General features: G+C 37.7%; 1 protein-coding gene across 1 annotated transcript in view; it reads left to right on the top strand.

Annotated features, from left to right (window-relative positions):
* LOC149217702 (alpha-mannosidase-like) overlaps window positions 1-10,765 on the top strand; it is a 551,513-nt gene extending 540,748 nt beyond the window's left edge. Inside the window, exons 25-29 of the mRNA XM_089393048.1 lie at window positions 7,073-7,183; window positions 7,272-7,367; window positions 7,899-7,946; window positions 9,987-10,055; window positions 10,142-10,765. Of these exons, the coding sequence (XP_089249174.1) occupies window positions 7,073-7,183; window positions 7,272-7,367; window positions 7,899-7,946; window positions 9,987-10,055; window positions 10,142-10,330 (513 nt within the window). The 3' untranslated portion in view covers window positions 10,331-10,765. The remainder of the gene's footprint in view (window positions 1-7,072; window positions 7,184-7,271; window positions 7,368-7,898; window positions 7,947-9,986; window positions 10,056-10,141) is intronic.
* Window positions 10,766-25,992: the final 15,227 nt, after the last annotated feature.

Below are 25,992 nucleotides of genomic sequence, written 5' to 3'. Positions count from 1 at the left end.
ATATTTGATCACTGGAGGAAGGCTGGGAAGACTGACACTAACAGATCCTTTACAAGATCACTCGCATTCTGTTGGATAGTATTAGGGGCACAAGGCGAGCTACCTTGATCACCATATCTAATGTAAAAGCATTGATGATGTCTTATCAAGAAGCGAAAGAATCTTCAGGACAATTATGAAACCAATTCAAAGCATCACCCTCTAAAGAAAAGGCAAATAGACACATTTTGACATCTTCATGTTTATATTGGGGAGAACTACAATATTTGATTATTGTATGAGTAAACCTGCATAGATGCTTTCTAACAGCGATTGAATCACCACCCGAGAACAAAGGCAATTTATGAATGACCTCTTCCGGCATATCATGGAGAAGATCAGTAGAATGACATGGGGTAAACGAATCATACATGATGACTTGCTTGAAGGGATAAGGAGGGACCAAATGGATGCTAGAGAGAGACCCCTGCTCAAGAAAATCAAGAGATCCACAAGAAGTGAGCTTCTAGTAGAAATTATTGTAAGAAATGAAAGAAGTGGAGTTGCCACTTGAACGTGAATCTAGCTCTAAGATCCAAAAGGAAAACAACTGGATATAAGGGAGGTTTCTTATCTGAGAAATAATGGATGAATAAGTGGAGTCACCACCCAAACAAGAAACGAACCAATGTGTCCAGGTGCTAAAAGTGCAGATGAAACGATTAATGAGATAATGAAAGATGAAGCGATGAAAGGGTCCAATGATGCCAAAAAATGTTGTCGTTGCCAGATCAAATGAAAAGATGAGAAGTGAGAAGAATGATGAGGAAATGTCGTTGAAACGCCAAGAATAAAATGTCCCTGACAACGGCACCAAAAAAATTTGTCGCACAGAATGTCTAGGCACCGCGACAACGGCTCAGATCGGGGGTTGTCACCTTGATCCCCAATCTCTCCTTTTAAGTTGTCTCCCTACAACAGGTTAAGGGGGGTAGACCCAACGAAAATGGAATGAAGGAGAACTAGTTGGAAACCAGCCAGTTTGGCAATTACATACACGACAAGGATCTGCTGAGATTATTTACATTATACACTTGCAGAATGGGTTTACATTATAACATGATAATTAGGCTGATGATGATAGCTGAACGACATGGACACATCGATCAAGCGCTATCCCTTTTGCGAAGTACGGGGGTGTACTGCTATGGGTCGTTGACACGTAGTGGTCAACAGAACCCATTAAAAATATTAATTATTTTAATAACTCCTCATCTGGGTGGAATTTCTCAGAACAATTTCTAGGTCTTGGAGATCTCATGTGCCTTAGCCTCTCCTCCAAATTTCAAGGCTAGAGCACATCTGATGCTACCAAAAAACAACATGTGCATGCTCAACTGCTAGGTCAACTACACCATCCCGGTTGTAGTCAACCGACATACATGGGAAATGATAGGTATTCCCTCCCGGATCCCAATGCCAATTGGGGCTTCCAGCATCCCCAGTGCTTGGAAACTCCTACTAAGCTCCACCTGGGTCCACTACCATCTCCATAATCCACTCCACTGGGTACCAACTCAGAACCTCTCGCCACCCAACCCCACGATAGGGATCGAATGCATGAACTCCCACACATAGAACAACCTCAGCATGTGGGTGTTGCACCTTGTTTAACTCGGATCGTCTCATTTCACTATCCTGGTCAATACATACAATCTGACTAGGTAGTTTTGTCTCCCTCTTTCCAATGGGCCAAGGTAACCTAACAGTGCTTTTAGCCCCGTCTATGTATGCCCGAAGAGGCCTACTCTCACACTCCAATGTGCACTCTAGCTGCACCAATAGGAAATCCAACTGCTCCCCAACATGAGTCAATTTGGTCGTGGACTTGGCACAAACCACTCTCATGCCCTTTAGCTCCTCGTTCTACTACAAAATTGCCTCTCGCACTAACGCGACCTTCCTTTTTAATGCTAGATGGTCGGCATGAAACTAATGGAACTATTGTGGGCATCTATCGCTTGTAAACTCGGTCACAAGTCCAAATACCTCAGCAAGTGTTGGCATCTTGTCTAGGGATGCACCCCCTCAACAAATGGCTCTATGTGAGTAGGCTCTATCCTCTCCACCGGGGTGTCAACTGGGGCTATCAAAGAGGTCTCTAATGAAGGTGACTCCTGTGCCACACCGGGTATATTGATGTGCTCCTCACCATCCGTTGGGCTCTCAGCATCATGCTCAACCTCCTCCTCAGGCTCCTGATATCTAAAGCCAGGTCTCCACCAACAAAAGCGCCCCCTAGTCTCACCCTCTATCCGTCTTTGTCCTGTCTTCTCCTTTTCAGCAGATCTAGTGCCCTGATCTGGTCGACTTTCCCCACATGATGCAGATGGCTACACCCCCAAGCATAGTTTTTAAAAATGGAATTGGTGACCGGACCGGTCCACCTAATGAACCAGTTTACCGACCGAAACCGGTTTACCGACCGGAACCGGTCTAACTAGGACTGGTTTGGTCTAAACGAACCCGTTTTAGAAAAATACATTAAATAATTAATTTTTAATGAAATGAAACTATTTTTAAGATTTAAAACCATGATCCCAAGCCAATAGAGACAAAATATGCAAAGTTTGCTCATTTATATACCATGTAAAGGTGAATATATCAAAATGGCACCGAGTGCAATACATATCATCGACAAAATAGCAAAATACATAAGCAATGAGGCTCTAAATGGCCTATAAAGTCCAAAAATAATGTTGCAAGCTATGAGGCCATTGGCCTACTACAAGTCTACAGTGTACACATGATCAATCATCAAATTCATCACCACTACTAGTCATAAGATCATCATCAGGAGCTACATAGACATCATCTGGTTTAGAGTCTGAGGATGCCTCATCCTGATCTGCAACCTCAATATCAATGCCACCAATAGCAATAGAAGTGGACTTAATTGAAGCACGAGTTTGTCGACCTGCATGACTAGTGCCTTCCGTTGGTTCTTTGCCTTTCCTTGATGCCACTACTGATCCTGGTTCTGATGCTGCCACATAATCTGCTTCATCCCCTGCTAAAGCCATGTCGATATCAAAATCAGCCTCAAACATAGGGTCTTCAGTGTCCTCCACCCATTCTTATGTTGGATCAATATCGTCCAACACAATGGGATCTATATCAGGAGTTTTTCTCATCATTTGGAGCTTCAATTGCATTTATTGTTTACCCCCAAACCATGAAATCCTGAAAACCATTAAGTCTGCTGAATTTTGAGTGAAATCTAAAATTCTAGTTTCTCCATATGAAATCCAATGAGGTCAAAACCACTCTCAAACATCCTGAGTCATTTCATGGTAATGTTAAAAATTTAAGTAAAAGGATGACAATGAAAATTAAAGGAAATGTCACTTTTACTTTAAGAATTTAACATCACCATTAATTGCCAACATTGTTAGGGTTGAAATGTGTTAGGAAAATGAGAGGGTAGGCATTTTTTTCTTGGAGGGACTATTTTTGGAGGAAAACAACCCCAAATTTCTCTCAAAACAGCTTCAAAACTCACAAAAATGCATTTTGTGGGGGTTATACTTGCCCTGGCAATAAACCGGTCGGTTTAGGACAAAACCGACCGATTTGGCCACAAAACGGCCCGTTAGGACCGGTTAGCTCCAATTTTTGGCCAAACAGGGTGTCTGACCGGGTTTTTTGACCGGTTCCAACTGGTGGGCCTGCTAACCGGCCGGTTAGATCGATAACCGGTTAGCTGGGCTGGTTTTGAATACTATGCCCCCATGGCCTGCTCACCTCTAACGTCTTTGTTGTAAGGTTGAGGATGGGTTTGGTTTTTCACCCTCTTCAATTCGGCCAACCTCTCATCGTCCCAATGGATTCTACCCTAGAATTTCTGCATACTGGATTTCCCTTGAACCATGGGTTTGTCTTCGGTTTCACCTGTCACTGTGCACTCATACCCAAAGCTTCCATGATCTTCTGGCTAATTTTCCATAGTTGGGCCAATATCATGCTCTGATACCATTGTAATGTTCCAAACTTAAATAAATAGTGATATGCAAAGCAAAAACGATTTACAACACAAATTTTAAACAATCAGCAAATGCTCATAAAAACTCTGGAATTAAGAACCAGTTGAGCCATTTTATTAATCAATGGAGCAAGTACAATAGTATGGAGGAATGCACCTGGGCTTGCCTCAATGGCAAGCGTGACAAAACCCAGGTGATAATACAATGATCTCAAATGCTGGAAATGACTGCTCCTCTAATGCTCTGCGCTGCCCAAAAAACTTCATTGTTGCCTGGAAAGGGACTGCAAGAAACTCCTCCTCCGATGCTCAAAAAATGATGAAACTTTAGCCACAAACTCCTTGGCCAAAACCCACAAAAACCCAAAAATGGTTTGGCCCGATTTGGACTTCCCAAAATCGACCCCCAAAGGCACTATTCAATCCCCAACAATTCTACACTGTCTGTTGCAAAGATACGGCTTAAAACCCCACCTCTGGTGCTTATAAAATTATGAAACTTTATATTTGGGATCCTTGTCAAAAACCCAAAAAAACCTAGAAAATATTTTGGCTGGTTTAGACTTCTGAAATTCGACCCCCCTCGAGCTCAACCTTGGCTACAACTGCAAAACTCGACCTATTGGAAACTGCCTGTAAATCCTCCCGAAAATGCACCCAAAGTGCTGGGTTGACCCTTTCTATCCAATCCCTGACTTCCCCGAGTTAGCTCTTGGCCTAAGACTCTTGCTCCTAAGCTCCACGAAAAACTATTGAGTGGCCTCTACACTGTCCCCTAGCCCAGCAATTCAAACCGCTGGAATGTTGGCCGTAAAACTCAGCAAGAATGCTGGTCTATTGCTGCTATCTCAACTCTCTAACTCTCCAGCAAAGAATCTGATCTCTGTTGACCTCTATCTCCTTCTACGTATTCTCTCGCTGCCCAAAAATACGTACTCCCTGCTCTGCGCTGGTTGGTGGTGCTATGTCATTGCCTCGGAACTCCTGAAATTCTTGTAGAACTACCTCTCTAGGGTGGGCACGGATGGTCCCCCGAAGTAGAGATTGAATCTCCTACTTGAGAGATTCGTGATTAAACAGTCGGTTAACTTAGCTAAATAGTAGAGTGAATAGTCAAGTGATTTTGTTTGCAAGATGTATGAATGAATCCCAAAATGAGAGCTGCTCCATCCTTATAACTCCTTGGGCCTCCGTTGCCTCATATGGGCCCCTCCATCCACCTATTCGACTTTCCCTCCAAGCTATTCGAATGGGCCAATTTGAATTCCCATGTGGGTGGCCCCCACATTCCACTAGCAACCAAATTAAGTCGAATTGCTTCCTAAGTCCCTAAGTCGAAAATGATGGGTTCTCTTCCTTAGCCAAAATTGTGCAAAATTGTGTAGCAGCACCCTGTTACAAATTGGTTTGAGAAAGGACATGACAGTACTTTATCATTCCCATAATGCCTCAAGATATACCTATCCCATTAGTGTCTTGAATCAAGCAGGCATATGTCTATGCTATCAATGCCTTGAATCAAGTGGAATACTATGTGTCTAGACTCTAAACCAAGACCATCCACATCACATTGCAAGCCAAATTGCTATGTAAGCTCATCACATTGCAAGCCAAATTGCTATGTAAGCTAAGTAGTAGTAGGTAACCAGAGTAAATTCTTGTAACAAAAGGAGCCTCTTTCTGATCACAATTCTGATATACATCTGACAGAAATTCTAAGCATGATTAGATGTTCACCATGATCCAAGTTCACTGCATGGTGGAACTACGTGCCGAGGGGTATAATCCAAGTTCAGTGCATGGTGGAACTACATGCCAAGGGGTTTTCCCATTTGGATTCACCTGGATCTTCAAAATTGATCAAAGTTATGAATTGATCGAAACTCTTACTCTTATCATTGGATTTCGGAAGCTAGAAAGAAGTTTGCTACACAATTAGATGGCTCCATCACTATCTTGCCTAGTTGTCCATAGGGTAATTATGACATTAAATGCTAGTAAATATTATTTTGACAATATTAGACAGAAAATTATAGAATATGTGTATATTATTGCACGTCGACTCCTTTAAGGTAAATGATTCTTTATTCTGTAATACTTACATACTTCTGTTTACATTATTTCCATGTCACTGCCATGCGAGATACTCATAAGAAATTATAATTTTTAATGCAGATTCAAGTCAGTGTGACTTAGAGCTATAAGTAATAAAACAATCATGCGTTGGCACCTGCTATTAATGCCTATAACTTTTTATATACATATCCAACCTTATTAACTCGTCTCTCTCCAACGGTCAACCCAAACTCTCATTCTATGCATTTAATCAACTAGCTTGGATTCTTTCTACCTTTACAAAGATCTTCAAATCTAGATTTATAGTTTATTTGCAGTCTCTCGAAATGGAATGATCTTTACAGTTCTTGATAACAAAAATACCCATAGGATCATGACTTAGGATCTGTGATTGAATTCCCTTGGATCTCCTACCACTGTTACCTTATATTCTATCTCGTCCCTCTTTCCATTATCCAAATAAAAAGTCTCTATTGAGTCACCGTGCCCATCGCTCTATTGCTTTGTAGCAGTTGCTGTTACCCGATGGAGTGTTGGCTATCAGATGAATTCTTTTATGCATTGCATAATAACATATTGTAGATTACTTTTGAACCTTAAATGGATTTGGACCCACTTATCTGCATGATATGCATAGTGCAAGGGGGTCATTTCTTATCCCGAAAAACACTGCCCTTCACTTCTCATTCAACTGCCATTTCCTCAATCTCCAGTTCCGGATCCATCTTAGATTAGGCTGAGAGGCATCCAGGCAATTGATGCGAACTGAGAGTATTGCAAACTTCATGCAAGTTGATGTTTTTGCACTATCCTAGGTGCACTTCTCTAGTTTTCAGCTAGATATGACATGGTTAATAACTAGGCTTTTACAAAATGGACATGGTTTTATAGTATTTAGAGAGTTGCATGTTTGTTTATGCATTGTAGAAGAATGTGATACATTGGAATGTGAACAAATGCTTTTTTCTTTGCTAGGTGAAAGGTACCTATTATGTCAGCATCCATCCTGTGGGAAGCGGTGCACAGTGGCGTCGTACTACTGGACAAGAAGTCTATTCTCCGCTCCTATTAGCCTTCTCGGAGCAGGTGATGGACATCTCTCTGCTGAGTAGTTTTATTCAAGTTTCGACTAATCGAGTTGCTTCACTAATGCATTCTGTTACTCTTTTGACAGGATGGAGACCATTGGAAAGCTTCTCATATTTCAAGTTTCTCAGCAATGGATCCCAATTATTCTTTACCAAAGAATGTTGCAATAATCACCCTTCAGGTTATTGATCCACTTCCATTATGCCCTCTTTACTACATTGAACATAAACAGTGTTTGGCTTTTGTAAAATCCACAATTTTCTTCAATTACATTAACGAAAACAATATGGCCTAAGGGTTTGTGATTCAATGGCGATGGAGATGGCTTTTCAAGCTATCCTTCAGGCTTTTATCTCCTTGAGAGCATGTGCTTAAGCATTGGCTCTTCCATTTAAGCATTGGATCTTCCATTTGCAAGCAGAGCCCTATGTAGTTCACCCCGCCTGGACCAATTTGTCCCATGCAAGGGGGACCATATGTTCAATTCTTCCAGTTTAGATTATTGAAGGCAATCGCTTTCAATAATAATAACTATAATATGACAACTAGCTTTAAAGTGTCTTTATCCTCAAGAAAAGAAACAATGGAGATCCTCAAGTAGCCAGTACAATCTGTAAAATTGTGCCTTTAGCAGGCATGGCAGAGTGAATTTATAATGGCTGTTAAATTAGGGGCACGTTTCGTACTAATGAGAACATTTGGTTTACAACAGGAGCTCGAAGATGGAAGTGTGCTTTTTCGATTGGCTCACCTTTATGAGGTATGACTGCTCGGACTATGGCCTGCACTCAAGTCAGTCTGTTTGCAAATATTTTTAATTTATTTCACGAGAAAAATAATGTCCTGCATTCAAGTAGGTAAACATGTTTCCTCTCAATCCTGTAAGTCTCAATTATACATAACAAAATTGAAAAGGAACTGTGAAATTAGATTATTGAATAAACATAATGACTAATATGCAGCACAGTTTTTAGCATATTGCCTCCCAAAAAGTTTAAACTTATGCATTAGGAATGCTGTTAGTAACGGGGGCTACTCCTCAAAGTTACGAATGCACAAGCATGGCTTCAAGCTGGCAGGTGGGGTGTGTATGTGTGAGTATTTGCTTATGCAGTTGTCTATAATGCGATTTTTTGAAAGCTTTTCCGGCTGGTTTTTTCGATGAAAATCTGGCAGCAATTTATTGGAATTGCAAGTTTGATAGCTAGTTTCTGCACAATCAAAGCGTCCCAGGGGTTTTCAAGGTGCTGAATCCGAATATGCAGTTAAAAAACCATTTTAACTGCAACAAATCATAATTTAATCTCAAATTCTTCCGCCGGATTCCGTCACCGGAATCTTCAAAAAATCGCATTATAAACAACTCCTTTGCTTATACTCTAGCATGCTTGCTTGCTGAGAGAGTATATGGCTGTGTGGAAGTGAGTTTTTATCTATCCTATAAACAATGAACCATATTTTTATGAGTGGGTGAATCTTCTGACTACAATGTAATTCCATTTTTATCAAGAATACACGTTTTGGGAGTTGTACACCATCTCGCTACATATATGTTTGAATAATAAAAGTGAGGTTTAGTGAGCATTATTCTAATAAATTAGGTCCATAAATGAATAAAGGTAGTGTAGTTTAAAATTTATTTTAATTTATTTTTTTAATAATTTAATTGTAAATTAATTGAATTGTAAATTTAAGTAGTTGAGTTTATACGATTGGAATGTTTTGAAAAATAAAAAATAAGTTACTGGGTGAACATTTTTCAAAATTTTCATATGTTTTTTTTTCTATTTATCCCTGGTACCACTGATATAAGATCGCTCATGTTTTTAAGAAAAATAATGTTTCTGTTATAAGATCGCTCGTGTTTTTAAGAAAAATAATTTTTTTGTTATATTTAATAGGAGCTCTGTTAAATCTTTGACTTAAGTAATTAAATTTTTCTAACTAAAGACTAGTAATAAGTATTAAATAATATTATTTCCTAACAACTAGTTTTAAAATTTAATGTATCCCTTTACTATTTTATATTTTATTTAATTTTATCGATAGATCAATTTTTTTTATCTTAATGATAAATCTCATTAGTAAATTTGAAATCTTAACCATAAATTTGAAATGATAACCATCCATCAATAGGCGAAAAAAACATTAAAAAAAGAAAATAACCAAAAATTTTGTCATTTCATCTCAGATTATAAAATTCCCGTCTCCTCAAAGTAAATAAATATATGTATATATATTTTGTCATATTATACTCGTATTCATCAGTCACAAAAATCCAAGTAAGTATTTCTACTCTGTTCGTTGTTAATATATGTATATTTTGTCCTATTATACTCGTATTCATCAGTCACAAAAATCCAATTAAGTATTTCTACTCTGTTCGTTGTTCTCAGGTTGATTGAGTTGACCAATTTTATAGTTATTATTTTTGTAAAGGGTAAATAATATGATTTAAAAGCACATATTATAAAGATATTATATAGTTTAATTAGGTTTTAAATTTGTTTGTGAATTTAAGTATAATTTTAATTAAATCTGGTAATTTTTTTTGGATATCTGGCTTATAGTTATTAAACACCAAAATTTTTGGTGTCATAATTTTTTTATTGTATTAAATTTATTTCCATCATCAGAAACAAGATTCAAACATTTTTACTATCAAATTTTTTAGAAAAAATTCTTTACTTATATTTTTCACATTCTTTTAGAAAAACTCCTTTACTTATATTGTTTTGTTTTTCTTTCGGAAAAACTCCTTTGCTTATATTTTTCACATTTTATTTTGTTTTTTATTCAGGCCGGAGAAGACCAGGTGTATTCAACGGTTGCCAAAGTTGAGCTTAAAAAGGTTTTTGGCACTAGAATGGTAAGTCCATAGCATTTGTTCTGTCCCTTTCTCATTTATTTAAATATTCATTACTGATAAATTAAACTTTTAATAAAATGACACAGATACTGAAGGCTAAAGAAATGAGTTTATCCGCCAATCAAGAGAAGTCAGAAATGAAAAGATTGAAATGGAAAGTAGCAGGTGACAATGGTACGCATGGTGTAGGCATACGAGGTCGCCGTCTCGACCATAACATGGTGGTCGAGTTGGGGCCTATGGAAATTCGCACTTTCGTTTTGAATTTCAAATAACTTTATTTTGTTATTATTGGAAGCACATTATTTATTAAGTTATTATTGGAGGCAATGGCCATCAATTTTATGGTGACATGTGGCAATAATTGCCGTTGGATGTTAATTCCTTTTAGGAATATATACAAAGACATCGTTTATGCAATATTTACAAACAATTTTGTAAAGTACACTGTAAAATGATTTACGGTCGGTTGATTTCGATCACTAGATACCAATGATCAGCATGGTGGGATCAAGCTGCAGTTTACTGAATATGAATAAACCTAAAGATTGCAGCAAATTAATATGACGTTACTCTGAGAATGATGGTCAGAGGCATCCCATATGCTGGACAATTAAATCCTTTCGTCAAGGCTGACTCGGGCAGCACATCAATGTTATCGGACCGAGGTGATTTATATTTTATATAATTTCACAATGATAATAATTTAATGTTGCCTTTCGAAGTAAATTTGGGAGAAGTTCCCACATTTTCATCATTTGTAACTTTGATCTAAAATTTTAATTTCCAAAAATCAATCAAACAAGATAACTGGTTAGATTTTAGACTTTTGTGATTCATATTGAAATGAGAGCATTTTGATTCATATTGCAACAAAAATATCTTTATGATTAATCACATCAGTAAAATTATTAATGTAGTTTGTCCTCACTTATGTCTTGAGAAGAAAACATTCACTTATGTCTTGAGAAGAAAAATATTAGTTTTGATGTGATTAATCTCAAAAACATTCTCATAACAAAATGGTGTATTTCTATCGAAAATATGTTCTTTGAGATAAGCTTTTATATTAGTTTATTGATGTGATTAATTTAAAAACATTCATAACAAAATAGTGTATTTTTATCGAAAATTTTTCTTTTATATTTACTTTATTTTTATTATTTTTAATTTTTATAATTAAATTAAGAGATTTCAAATTTATTTTATTTTTTATTTTTTTCCTGGGTTTTGTTAATGTTTTCTTTTTGCGATATTTATTTTTCCAATGAACTCACTATTATTAATTGGAAGTTTCCTTAATGTTTTTTTGTCATAATTATTCTTTTTTAGTTATTATAAATAATTAATATTTTCTTATATTCGACACAATAGTAATATCAAATATTTTTTCAAAAAAACAATTTTTATTAAACTTAGATATTGTCTAATTGTTATAGAAGTTCTTAACTAATATTAAATATCGATAACATTATTATAAATAGTAGGCATTCTCTCTCTTGTATTTGAGGCAACCATAATATCAAATATTTTATCTTAGTATCAAATATGCTTATTTAGTTCTTTCTTTTTTTTATTACCATGTTTTGACATTAAGGATCACATTTTCTTATTTTCTTAAGCCTTTACTATTTCTGTCATGTACACATTTGTGTGTAATCTTTCACTTGTGTATACTACCTTTCGTATAGATTGTGTTCTTTTCCACATCATGGGAAACATTACACATGTGGAAGTTCATGGTCATCTTTGGCACCACATCAGTGTTAGAGATCCATCACAATTTGGCCCACTAGGGCATCAAAAAATCTTTGGCTTGGGCATCTTAGTTTCGAATCTACTGAGTTTATACAAAACATGTTTCAACAAAAGTTTGTTGTCTCGATCTCATGCACTACATCAAAATTCAACCCTTCATTCTCAGATCACAAGATTATTTCCTTGATGCAGAGATATGTGGTTGTCCTTTTTTGACGTCATGAAATTGCAACTTGCAAATCTCAAACTGGGCTAAGTTAATCTACATGATGACCCATGTGTGCTGCTCTAAATGCAAACAAAATTGATCTCTTTCATCAACTTGCTTCAGTTTCCAATATATTGGTGTTCCAAGTTTTAGTAAGGCTGCACTTTCACACTTCTCTTGGCTATAATGTATTAGCCACATAGTATATTGGATTAGATTGGAGAGGAGTACGTTGTTGGGTGAGCAACATAGATCGTGGTTGTTTTCTTTTGTCTGAGGTGTAGATTGTGGTAGTCATCCTTTATCTCGATTGTCAATTTCAAGAATATTTTGAAGTTTAGTTATCGCTTTCGAGAATATTTTGAAGTGTAATAAACAATGGTGAGGTCCATTATTTTTATTCACTATTGTATATTGTTGTTTGAGGTTGAAAAAATATGAAAATTGTTAACATTCTTGAATTTTTGGGTGTCAGATAGTCACCTTAGGATCCTACTCCAACTAATCTGGGTGCAATTGAAGGGAAATTGTTGGTGTTAGATAGGGTAACGAAAGTAGATATTTGTGCACTAATTGGAACTCCAATACCAGTAGTTCTATTTTCTCTGATGAGTTATACTTTTCATCAGGTGTAAGATCATTCTATCTTTGAAATGTGTGATCGATCTATTTAATCTCTAGCTCACCATTCACTGATTCTCCAACTTAGTTGTCGCATGGTTTCACATCTTAAAATCTAAGCTCATTCAGAGGATTAGCAAGAAACTATGGATGAATAAAAGCAAAGGTTTGTCCTAAAGGCTTGGGTGATATAAAAGCAGAGGCTGGTCCTAAAGTCTTGGCTCATCTCCTTCCTGAGTCATTGGGAGGGAAGTTTTTGTATCAACAGGTTGGTGGTCTTCTCTAACTTTTGGATCTCATTGAGGGGCGTCCTTATGTAGATTGCATATTTTGTAAATATCTCTGAATCTAATAGTGAGAAGAGAGGTCAATTGTTTGAATCGTCTCTTAACTATCAAATTCCAAGATATTCCTAGAATCTATAATTGACATAAGTTCAACGTTGGCAAAGAGCCACAATTCCCTGCATGAATCTATATAGCCTACTTCATGGATTTTCCTATGTAGTCTGGCTTGTATTATACATATTGCGAAAGAGCATCATTCACAGCCTTAGATCTACTGATCTATCAACTTTGGTTATTGTGGGCCTCCTCCTCTACAAGACCTTTGATCCACCTCTGTAAGGGATGCAACTCTACATCCATGTTATTTTTTCTTTTCATTTTTAAGTAATAATTCGTGAGGATATGAGCATTGCTTAGATCGTGGTAATGTCACATCTCTTCAATGGGTGGGAACTTCCTTGCTTCATAATGAAGATTGGAGGAAATTTGTGGTAGTTTATGATCTACTAATTTGAGTGGATTGAATATATATTTTGTGAAATAAATCTTAGAACCGTCATTGTCATTGTATAACTAGTAGATAACTATTGTATGGAGTTTGTATTTTAGAGGTTTATGGCATATTTTTTTCCCTTCTTTACATGAAAAATGATATTCAAGTAAGCTTGACTCAAAGTATCAAGATACATTTTTTTCTTGCTAAGTTCGACTAATACATAATTCACTTTCAATTTGGTGTGAGTTAATTTACTCTAATTTGAGTCCATTTGTCAATTTATTGCGCTATGAACAATTTTTTAAGATGGGTAAAAGGTTGCAAAAACTCCTTGAAAATAAGGTAGTTGTTTAGCTTTGTAATGAGGTCATTATCTTGCAATTTATCAATGCATTATTGCAAAAAGAGAACGAAAAATTGAAGACTGAAGCTATTCTATTCCAGACTACTATGGTTAATAAAGCCAAGAGGGTTAATGGACTTGGGAGAACAATGGAAACCTTTTTCTAGAATCTTGCAAATGAATTTGAGAACAAGGCCAACCTTGTTGATGATTTAGAGGAAGAAGTTAGGGGTCTCTCTCATTCAAAAAATGTTTCCTTGAAGTTTGAAACATGGAGGATACTAATGCCCAATTGAATAATTAGGTTGCCTACTTCAAGCCTCTATTGATGAGTTTTGTGAAGAATCTGACCCTCTTCAACAAAGAACAATAAATTATTTGATAAATATCAAGATTTGAAAGATGATTATGATGCCTTGTTACTGTAATTGACTAAGAAGAACAAGAATATTTAGGGCTTGCAAGACTACAAACAAAACCTTGAGCTGGAAGTCAATTGATTGTAGAATGCTATGAATAAGATTGTTGCTTTTGAGCTACAAGGATTACCTATCATTTCTTCCACCTTTGATGATATTGATTGCAGCTCCATTGTTTCTAAGAAGGATGATTTTGATAATTTTTGTTTCATCGTAGGCTTTATTGGTCATTCATTATATTGCTTCACCTAGCTTTCAAAAGAACACTAGAGATATTGTGTTCCAGTTGTTGAAAAAGATGGACTACATTGAAGGAGGATTTTGGATGAATGGACAGGGAATTGTTATTCCTATTTACCCTAAGTTTAAAACATCTAGGGAAAGTCTTGGATATAGCGATGTTGTTGTTGTGTCACTACTTACATTTGATTTTATTGATGCAGATAATATGTCATTTGTTGCAAGTAGAGTTCAGACTAAGTTGTTGGAAGAGTATCCCACTAGTTGTGTTGCACCGATTGATGAGATGGCTAATAAAATCATTACAAATGATAGTGTTGTTGATGTGCATAGTTGTAATTCTATCAGTGCACCAAGCTTTGAGCCTCCAAGCCAAAAATTTGAACCATATCATCGCGCTCATAAACATTAGAGGAATTTACTCGGGAATCATACTTCTTCAAAAATTATGTGGTAGATATGCATTCAATCATTGTAGAAATTATGTAAAAGATAGAACCGTGGACCACTATCGACTATCAAAGATCGATTATGGTTGGATTGATGGATGGTTATGGAATAATCTAAGTAAATTCTTAATAATTCATATAAGTATGTATCATTTTTTGTATATATGTAAAATCTTCCTCTTGTTTGTTATTGATTTCCTCTAAAGTAGTCGAGCAAGGATCAACCAAAAATGACAGTTGGTCAGAGATTTTGATTGGAGTTTTCAACTGAGTTGTTTATCAACTAAGCTTCGATTAGTGTTCTTACTACTACTCCTTTAGTTCAGTTTAGGGGGGGGTGGCGCGGTTGATAATGACATAGAAAATCTTTATGGACATAGATTGCATCTTTTTGTTGTCTTCTTGTCTAGTGGATTGGTCGATTAGGAATATATTTTGGATACTAGTTTTGCAACATATTGGATGACTTGGATGACTGAGTTTTGCTAAAAATGCAGCAAGAAAAGTCTCTGTGTAGCACCGTCCTCCCACATCTACCCAAGTAACCGAACAACTAGGGTATGTTGGAAATACTGAGAGGGGGGTGAATCAATATTTCTTTTCAATTGTTACTTTTACCAGTTAGATCACTTATATTTAGAACACAAAATGAACAATAAGAATAAATGCTTTTATTAATTTCTTCAATAAATCAAGTACAATATATGTAGGGCTCCAACCCTAGGTGAAGACATCGATCTTCAATCTCCCAGGCTCCAACCTGTATTTTCCAAGCACCGACTTGGACTTCCAAGGCTCCAACCTTGTCAATTTTGAGGTACCAACCTCAAGGGCTCCAACCCTATATCTGGTTCAGGCTCTGACTTGGTTTCTTGAGGACTCCGATCCTATAGGGCTCCAACCCTATCTTATCCAAGGCGCCAACCTTGAGTTTAGGAGCACCAACTCCAAGGACGCCAATCCTATATTTTCTAAGCACCAACTTGGACTTTACAAGGCACCAACCTTGTCAATTTTGAGGCACCAACCCCAAGGGCTCCAACCCTATAGCTTCACTTTGTCAAGGTATGTTTTCTTATACTTCACGGCTCCCAATGTTTTCTTCAACAAGCCCTATCAATCTTAAGCTACATCTTCACTTAGTCTCCATGTCACATCATCAATGACAACCTTGTTCTTCACATGAAGGTGTCACCATTTCTCTTCATGTTACCCAACAAAAACTTCTTCAAGGTCACCTCATAATGACTTCAATGCATCATGGTCTTCAATGATCTCCACAAATCTTCAATATGTTGTTTCACAAAGTTCTCAAACTCTGCCCTATTATGTTCTCAAGAGAAGACTTCAACAAGCTCTATTTGTCCAATTCCAATAAATCAACACTTTGACCATGAAAACTATGACAACTTCGATCACGACAACTATGACAACTTCGACCATGACAGCTTCAACCACGACAACTATGGCAACTTCGACCACGACAGCTTCTACCACGTCAACTACGGTAGCTCTTCGACCACGAGAACTACAGCAGCTTCGACCACGGCAACTATGACAGCTTCGACCACGGAAACTATGGCAGTTTCGACCACAACAACTATGGCAGCTTCGACCACAGAAAATACAGCAGCTTCGACCAAGATTTTATGCCCAAATAGAATTATCCTTTTTTTTCATCCTAAACAATAGTCTCCTTGTTCTCCTCGGCCTTCTGTCTTCTCTTGTACTTCGTATCTCTAAATTCTTGCCTGAATTGCTGATCAAAATGAAGTGTTTAGATGTCTATTTATAGAGATTTTATTTATAACTGAAGGGACACGTCTATTTGAAGTGAGGCTGACTTGTATGACTGAGTGTAGGTCGGCTCACTGCTAGGAATAATTTCCTTAACTTAAAAATTAAATATCTCACAAACTATTGGGAGTTCCGGGAAAATAAAGGCTCGTTAGAAAGAGGAAAAAATCCTCTTTAAGATGGTCTAGGATCCATTTTCAAAGGATGCCTCCAAGGTGTCCAAAATAATTTTTCTTTGTGACTGTCCTTAAATTTTATGCATAAAAAGTTTGGGACAACATGAGGAATGTTTGGGACAGCGTGGCTTCTTCATTGTTATCAATGTCATCATAGGATCATAAAGTCATTATGTAGGAGTGCAACATCCATGTAGCTTTACACATGAACAATGTCATGATATACTAGTGCAGTCATAGTGCAACATCATTAGGATAACTCCAAAATAATCTTCCAACCATCAAATGATCTCCAACCATGTTATCAAGACCTCATCAAGTGCCATCATCAATTGTGGTCATTCATCAAGAATATGACATCATCAAATGTAGTCCTCCATATGTCATCAAGGGCTTCTAAATACTTGGCACTTGGCACTTCTTAAGACTTCTTCATTAGTGACTTGACATATTAATTGATGACATTCTTATGAAACAAGAGTTATGACATCATCATTTGGAACCAGGCATCTCAACAATATTTTCCATCTTGGCTAGTGCCATATTGACATCAATGACAACCTAGATTAACAATCTCCCCCTTTGTCATTGATGGCAATATTCTTGCCCTTTCAACATTCTCTCCCCCTTTGACATCAATGGCAAACGGGGTGCCCAAGTACTCCCCCTGTCAAGCTGCTTCTTTTCTTTACGAATAGTAGTTCTTCATAGGTATGTTACTCCCCCTGTCATGGTGCTCTTCTTTCTGGCAATGTGGTCCATGATAGATGTGCTTAAATTCCTTCATGTGATGAACCAACTCCCCCTCATGAAAGATTACCTGCTAATGATCAAGTGGAAGAGATCTTCAATAATAATCCATCGGATGAATAAGGATTATATTCTTCAAGGAGTGTTCCTGAGAGATGATCTATCAAAGAATGATTGTCCATATAGCTCATCAAGGATTTCATAAGACTCATTCATGGATGGCTTCTATAAGAATTCCTAATCATCATAAGCTCCCCCTAACTGTATGCATGGTCTTCCTTTTGGCAGAGTTTCCCCATCAAATGCTTAGATTGTCGAAGATCAAGTCAACAACATGTGTTGTTGGCTAGAGAGTTCAAGAGATTTTCATATTGTATTTTCTTCCTTCTCCATACTTGTGTAAATTTATTTTCTGGCATAGTTCTATCTTGAGTAGGTGCCCAAGTCAAGTTACAATTACATGCCATATGTCCAATGTTATGACACTTGAAGCACTCTATGTTGTTCATGAATAAGAATTCACGACTTCTTGCAAAATTTCTTCTCAGATATTTATGAGGAACATTATAATTGTCTTTGTGATATGCCCTGCAATCTTTTGCCATGTGCCCAAAGTTTGTACAAGAATAGCAATAACCAAGAAATATACTTTGGTACCTAGTAGAAGAAGGTTTCCTTGATGTACTTCTGAAGTCTTTTTGCCTTGGGATCCTTTGATGATAACCATTTCTTCTTGCATCCTTGACACCATCTGCATTTCTTCTTGGAGGAAGGTTTCTTCCATAGTTGTCTTGACTCTTCTCCTTGCCTTTGCTAGAACTGGGAGCATCAACATTTCTTCCAGGCTTCCTCACATCCTTGTTGTTTGAAGAATTATGGTTTGCATCATTCTTGCTTAAGGATTCACCCACATAGCCAAGACCTGATTTATCAAGGGGAGACCTTTTATGATTTAAGATGTCATCTAGGGTTTGAGAGCTTTTCAAGTTCTTATTCAACAAGTCAGCTTCCTTTTTAAGAAAGACAATTTCTCCTTTCAACTTTTCACAATCTTCATCTTTCATAACTAGTTGCTTCTTCGTTTCTTCCATCATCTTGGTTGCTTCACATGATTGGGCCTTAAGAGAAGTGATTTCTAATTTTAACTTGGTGATGTCATCATCCTTTTCTTCTAGTTGGCATATCATGGTATTTCTCTCCTTTTCTGCTTCATCAACTTGTCCTTATATGAATGTCAAATCTTCCATAACCTTCTCAGCTCCTTGTGCTTGTTTCATTGCTTCTTCTAGTTGAGATCTAAGGGAGGAGACCTCTTCCTTGTATTGACCAATATCTGCTTCAATTTTGTTCAAGATTTTGTGCCTTTGTTCAAGGTGGCTTGACAAGGTATCTTCCCATTTCTTTGCCTTATCCAATTGATTTGTCATGGATATGACTTCTTCATGATGCTTTCTCTTGTTTTGATGCAATTCTTCCTTAATATTGGAGAGCTCCTCATCTCTTTCTTGTATTTGAAGCTTGACAAGGTCAACTTCCTTCCTTGTCTTGTCCTGGTCACCAACTTGCACTTTGTTCTTAAGTTCCTCATTTTCCTTTTTCAAATTGTTAATCTCTTACATGGTAGCCATAAGTTTAGTGAGGAGATCTTCTTCAAAATCTTTTTTATTCTCTTCATCTTCTAAGTCTTCTTTAGCCTTGATGTTATCACTCTTATCTTCACCTTCCTTGATGGGCTTTGGATTTCCTTCTTGTTTTCCATCATTTTCTTGACTAGAGATCATTGTCAATGCTCCTTTTGAGTGAAGATCATGAATTTTATCCCATATGCCTTTTGCTGACGAACATTTTTCAAAATTGGCCTTCATAGAATCAGGTATCCCATTCAAGATTGCTTTCATTTCTCTTGTATTATGTTCCTTGGATTCTCCATCCATCATGCTATCAACAATCACCGATTTCTAGACTTCAATGCCTTGAGTCTTTAAGAAATTCCTCATTCTTGCCTCCCATATATCAAAGTTTCCATTGAACAATGGAGCCTTCATAAATTGATTGACTTCAATTTCGGTGGTTGAGGGAGACACATCTTTAGGAGGATTAGAGACTTTCTTCCTTGGCTTCGCCATTTGTGTTCTAATGATCAACCTTCAAGTTGTTAGGCTTTGAGTGAAGGTACTGGCTCTAATACTAATTATTGGAAATACTGAGAGGGGGGTGAATCAGTATTTCTTTTCAATTGTTACTTTTACCAGTTAGATCACTTATATTTAGAACACAAAATGAACAATAAGAATAAATGATTTTATTAATTTCTTCAATAAATCAAGTACAATATATGTAGGGCTCCAACCCTAGGTGAAGACACTGATCTTCAATCTCCCAAGCTCCAACCTATATTTTCCAAGCACTGACTTGGACTTCCAAGGCTCCAACCTTGTCAATTTTGAGGCACCAACCTCAAGGGCTCCAACCCTATATCTGGTTCAGGCTCCGACCTGGTTTCTTGAGGACTTCGATCCTCTAGGGCTCCAACCCTATCTTATCCAAGGCACCAACCTTGAGTTTAGGAGCACCAACTCCAAGGACACCAATCCTATATTTTCCAAGCACCAACTTGGACTTTCCAAGGCACCAACCTTGTCAATTTTGAGGCACCAACCCCAAGGGCTCCAACCCTATAGCTTCACTTTGTCAAGGTATGTTTTCTTATACTTCACGGCTCCCAATGTTTTCTTCAACAAGCCTTATCAATCTTCAGCTACGCCTTCACTTAGTCTCCACGTCACATCATCAATGACAACCTTGTTCTTCACATGAAGGTGTCACCATTTCTCTTCATGTTACCCAAACAAAACTTCTTCAAGGTCACCTCATAATGACTTCAATGCATCATGGTCTTCAATGATCTCCACAAATCTTCAATATGATGCTTCATAAAGTTCTCCAAATCTGTCCTATTATGCTCTCAAGAGAAGACTTAAACAAGCTCTATTTTTCCAATCCCAATAAATCAACACTTCGACCATGACAACTTCAACCACGGCAACTACGGCAACTTCGACCACAGCAACTACAGTAGCTTCTACCACAGCAACTACAACAACTCTTCGACCATGGCAACTATGGCAGCGTCGACCACAGAAACTGTGGCAGTTTCGACCACGGAAACTACGAGAGTTTCGACCACGACAACTATGGCAGCTTCGAACACAAAAAATACGGCAGCTTCGACCAAGATTTTATGCCCAAACAGAATTATCCTTTTTTTTGTCCTAAACAATAGTCTCCTTGTTCTCCTCAGCCTTCTGTCTTCTCTTGTACTTCGTATCTTTGAATTCTTGTCTAAACTTCTGATAAAAATGGTGTTTAGATGTCTATTTATAGAGATTTCATTTATAACTGAAGGGACACGTCTATTTGAAGTGAGGCTGACTTGTATGACTAAGTGTAGGTCAGCTCACTGCTAGGAATAATTTCCTTAACTTAAGAATTCGATATTTCACAAACTATTGGGATTTTCGGGGAAAATAAAGGTTCGTTAGAAAGAGGAAAAAATCCTCTTTAAGATGGTCTAGGATCCATTTTCAAAAGATGCCTCCAAGGTGTCCAAAATAATTTTTGTTTGTGACTGTCCTTAAATTTTATGCATAAAATTTTTGGGACAACATGAGGAATGTTTGGGATAGTGTGGCTTCTTCATTCTTTAGCTTCTTCATTGTTATCAATGTCATCATAGGATCATAGAGTAATTATGTAGGAGTGCAACATCCATGTAGCTTGACGCATGAACAATGTCATCATATACTAGTGCAGTCATAGTGCAACATCATTAGGATAACTCCAAAATAATATTCCAACCATCAAATGATCTCCAACCATGTTATCAAGACCTCATCAAGTGCCATCATCAATTTTGGTCATTCATCAAGAATATGACATCATCAAATGTAGTCCTCCATATGTCATCAAGGGCTTATAAATACTTGGCACTTGGCACTTCTTAAGTCTTCTTCATTAGTGACTTGCAATATTAATTGATGACATTCTTATGAAACAAGAGTTATGACATCATCATTTGGAACCAGGCATCTCAACAATATTTTCCATCTCGGCTAGTGCCATATTGACATCAATGACAACCTAGATTAATAGGGTAAACATGTGACGAGGGGCTACTATGATTAGATTCAACCTCCTAGGTGACCTTAAGGAAATGGAATCAATGGAAAAAAAATCATAAATACCTTCTACAATAGCTACAAGACTCCCAAGAACCATCCCAACCACTCGGGTAGCTAGCCCTTGGGTCCCACTAAGGTTTTACATCACTTCACCCCTGGACACTCCCATGAAATGGACTTGATAGCGTCCAGGAGGCTCTAGATGCTCTCATGCCAAGGCATGCCAGCGTCCAGGGACTATTTTTCCCAGTGTTGTGCTAGCGTCCCCGAGATTTGAGCCACTTTTTTAGGCCCAGAGCCTAGGTCACTGCCCAGAATTGAATGACACCTTCAGAACAGAAAGATAACAAAGAAACAATGATGCAAATGTAAATACTTGAACAAGCCCTTAACTAGACCCCCCAATAGCCATGACAAGAATTTCTTAAAACATATCACAAATATGTAATCTATAGGTGTAAACAACATATTTAAGCATAGGGGTCTCATACTTATTTGAGAATCGCTATGAAGCATTGTTCCCTTATGTCATTTGCTGCATTATCATTTATTAGGTCATAGATACATTGCTCATCCATTTACAAGTAAAAACATGATGATATCCATACATAGCCACTGTCATAAACATATACATAACCAACATAATAGCAACAAAATTACCAAGGAAATCACGTCCCTATGATCCACATATAAACCAGTATAATACCCATAGAAATACAAGGAGAAATAGCCTCATATTGATGATGAAAAATCCAAACCCGAGATGGGACTACCATGTTCCACCTGACCATAAAATGACTGAGCCAAATATCTCTTCAGCCATTCACCCCCGTGCCATATTCCAAGCATGAATGTGGGACTCAAAACAAAAGAACCAACCAAGAAATCCCAAGGCTAAACCACCTCACCCTCATCAATAGAAACCAGGCTTTGTCGTAATCGATCTCGTATCACTAGGCCAACACAATAAACATGTAATAACATGCTTTACCATGATCTCCACCTGATCACTTGGCCAAACAAGCATGGATGCCACCGGATTTATCCACCTACACCGTGAGGAATTTTCCTGTCTCCTAGTCTCTCAGGATTTACCACAATCTACACCGGATCACTAGGCTCTAAATTGAGACCCACTCTCTAGGATTTACAGCATATCCCAACCCGAGATTACTAGGCCCAAGGGAGAGCAATCCATCTCTTGTCTTTACCATATATCCTGTCATTCCTTGGAAAGGATTCCTAGGCCCACTGAGGCAATAGAATCATAGCTTTACCGCAACCCACATTATGGCTCAGGGGTTACTAGGCCAGTGGTTTTATCATGGTCGACAGTCCGATTCAGGGACCACTAGGCCATGTGTTCTATCATTCAGAGATCCACCTCACTCAGCTTCGAATTGATCCACCAATCCATCACAACCAAAACATGGAACCCCATCACACCATGGCTATTCGAAAATGGAAAAGCTAGGATGAAAATACTGTCACACCTGGAAAAACCCATGCCATAACAGCAAAAGAACCACATGCAATACCATGCATGCCAAATATAGCAAGGAAAATACATATGCAAATCAATATCTGCAAATAATAATGTTGTAGCTGCTTGATCTTGCTCTTCCTTGCTTGCTCCTACTTTTCCTCTTGCCTTCTCTTCCTTTCTTGATCCAATGCCAAAGTGCTCCAAGAAAACTCTAAGTGTCCAAGAGTGAGAGAGAGAGAGAACAATGAGAGGGCTCCAAAACTAAATTAAAAAAGGTTACATACTGATCCTCATAAGCTTTTTTATTAATTAGGCCTCTATTTTCTTCATTTTCCATTATTTTCCTCCTCACATGAAACCTGTGACTTTTAACCTTCCTTTTCTCCTAATTTTCCATTATTTCCATAAATAAATGTACCGAAAATGCTATTTTTCCTTTCCAAAGCCTTAGCCATTGCCTTTTCCAATTTACTTAGCCATAATAGTCCAATGAACACCCACACTAGGATGTTTTTCCCAACATTCAGTTTGGAATAAGTGTCCCATCAACCGTGGTTATTATGTTTTCCTTTATTAAATTTTATTACATGGAATTTTCACCAGGGTTGTTATAGAACCCTCCCCCTTGGGGGACACTGTCCTCGGTGTTCAACAACATCTATACCTCAAAAAAACTTCTGAAAAGAAAACATACTGCCCATGGAGCTTTATAACATAGCTCAATGCAATATTTACAATGATCACCCTACTGAAAAGAATGATATGACACTCATATCGATTATTGGAGCTTTATAAAATAACTCATGGTGACATTTACATCCATATACATATGTACATATACCAAAGACATATACCAAAACACCATACCAAAACTGTTTTGCCTCAATCGATAAATAATGAAGGATACATAGCTCGCATCTAATCTTCCATCTCACATGTAGCTTCATCGGGCCAAAAGTGCTTCCACTGCACTTTAACCTACTCAATTGCTTCGTTTCAGAGCATGATCACATTTTTCTGTAATATACACTCAGCCTTCGGCTGGAATTCTCCATCTGGTTCCACTTGCAATACATACTAGTCAATCACATGATCAACATCTTTAACATACCTCTCAAGTAATGAAACATGCAAAAAATCATGGAATTTCATTGTCGCAGGTAGTGCAAGTCGATAGGCTACTGGCCCAATCCTCTCAATAATACTGAAGGGTCCAAAAAACCATGGTGCCAACTTGGCACATGATCGAATCCGTAAGGATCTCTTCTTTGGTTTGATGCACAAGTACACCTGTTCCCCAACCTGGAACTCCTTGAACAACATGTTCCGATCTGCATAGATTTTATGCCTATCATGTGCTGCCTTTAGATTCTTCTTGATTACCCGCATTTGTTGTCCCATGTCTACCAACATGTCTGGTCCAATCAACACCTTGTTAACTGGATCGCTCCAACTGATCGGAGTATTGCAACTCTTCCCATACAATGCCTCAAACATAGTCATCTTCAAAAATTCTTGATACCCATTATTGTAAGTGAACTCTACCAGTGGAAGATACTCTTCCCACTTTCACTGTTGATGCATCACTTACATCCTCAACATGTCCTCCAATATCCTGTTGACCCTCTCAATCTATCCATATGTTTGTTGATGATAAGTTGTACTGAAGGCCAACTCTATGCCCAAACCTATAAACAAATCCTTCCAAAACTTGGAAGTGAACTTTGCATCCCTGTCTAACACACTATTCTTTGTAACACCATGCAAGCTTACCACAAATATAATGAATACTCGTGCTACATCGCTAGCTTAGACTTCACTGGAATGAAGTGCGCAACCTTTGTCAACCTATCCACGACAACCATGGTGTAACCATGTTGTCTCATTGTCCTTGACAAACCTGTGATAAAGTCCATGGAAATGACTTCCCATTTCCATTCTAAAATCACAATTGGCTGTAGCAGTCCACCTGGATGATTACATTCTACCTTCACACACTGAAAAATGAAATACTTGGCCACAAACTCTACTACATCCTTCTTCATATTCAACCAATAATAAAATTTCTTCACTGCGGTCAATGTCTTCTGATAGCCTGGGTGACCTGAATATGGTTTTGCATGAAACTACCTCAATATCACCTTCTTGAGCTCACTACTATCTGGCACATATATCCTATCCCTAAATCTAACCAATCCATCTACTATAAGACAATAGTCCACATCCTGTGCACCTGCACCTGTACCTATACCTGTACCACCACATGTACATGTACCTGTACTACTACTTGTACCTATGCATGTACCTGTACCTGTACTACTACATGTACATGTAATTGTACTCTATTGCAACCTGTGCACAATCTCCATATACCTAACATCCTACTGACTTGCCTACAAGAACCTATCCTGTAAGTTTGTCCCATAGGAGCTCATTGCTGCTAAGTGATTTACTTGTACCTGCCTGCTAAGAGAATCTGCCACCCTGTTCTCATTTCCTTTGATGTACCTAATATCGGAGTCAAACTCACTGATTATGTCCAGCCATCTAGCTTGTCTGGCGTTTAGATTCGGTTGGTCAAACAAATACCTCAACCCAGTGTGATCACTCATTAGTACAAACCTCCTGCCAAGAAGATAGTGCCTCCACATCTTCAATGCATGTATGGTTGTTGCTAACTCAAGATCACGTGTGAGGTAGTTCTTCTCGTGCTCGTTTAGTTTTTG

Source organism: Pinus tabuliformis, chromosome 1_1 (assembly GCF_031772625.1).
Source record: "Pinus tabuliformis cultivar Carrire ecotype Pingquan chromosome 1_1, CPIR1, whole genome shotgun sequence".
Taxonomy (NCBI): domain Eukaryota; kingdom Viridiplantae; phylum Streptophyta; class Pinopsida; order Pinales; family Pinaceae; genus Pinus; species Pinus tabuliformis.
Note: the sequence above shows the minus strand (reverse complement) of the source record. Positions and strands in the feature narration are given on the sequence as shown.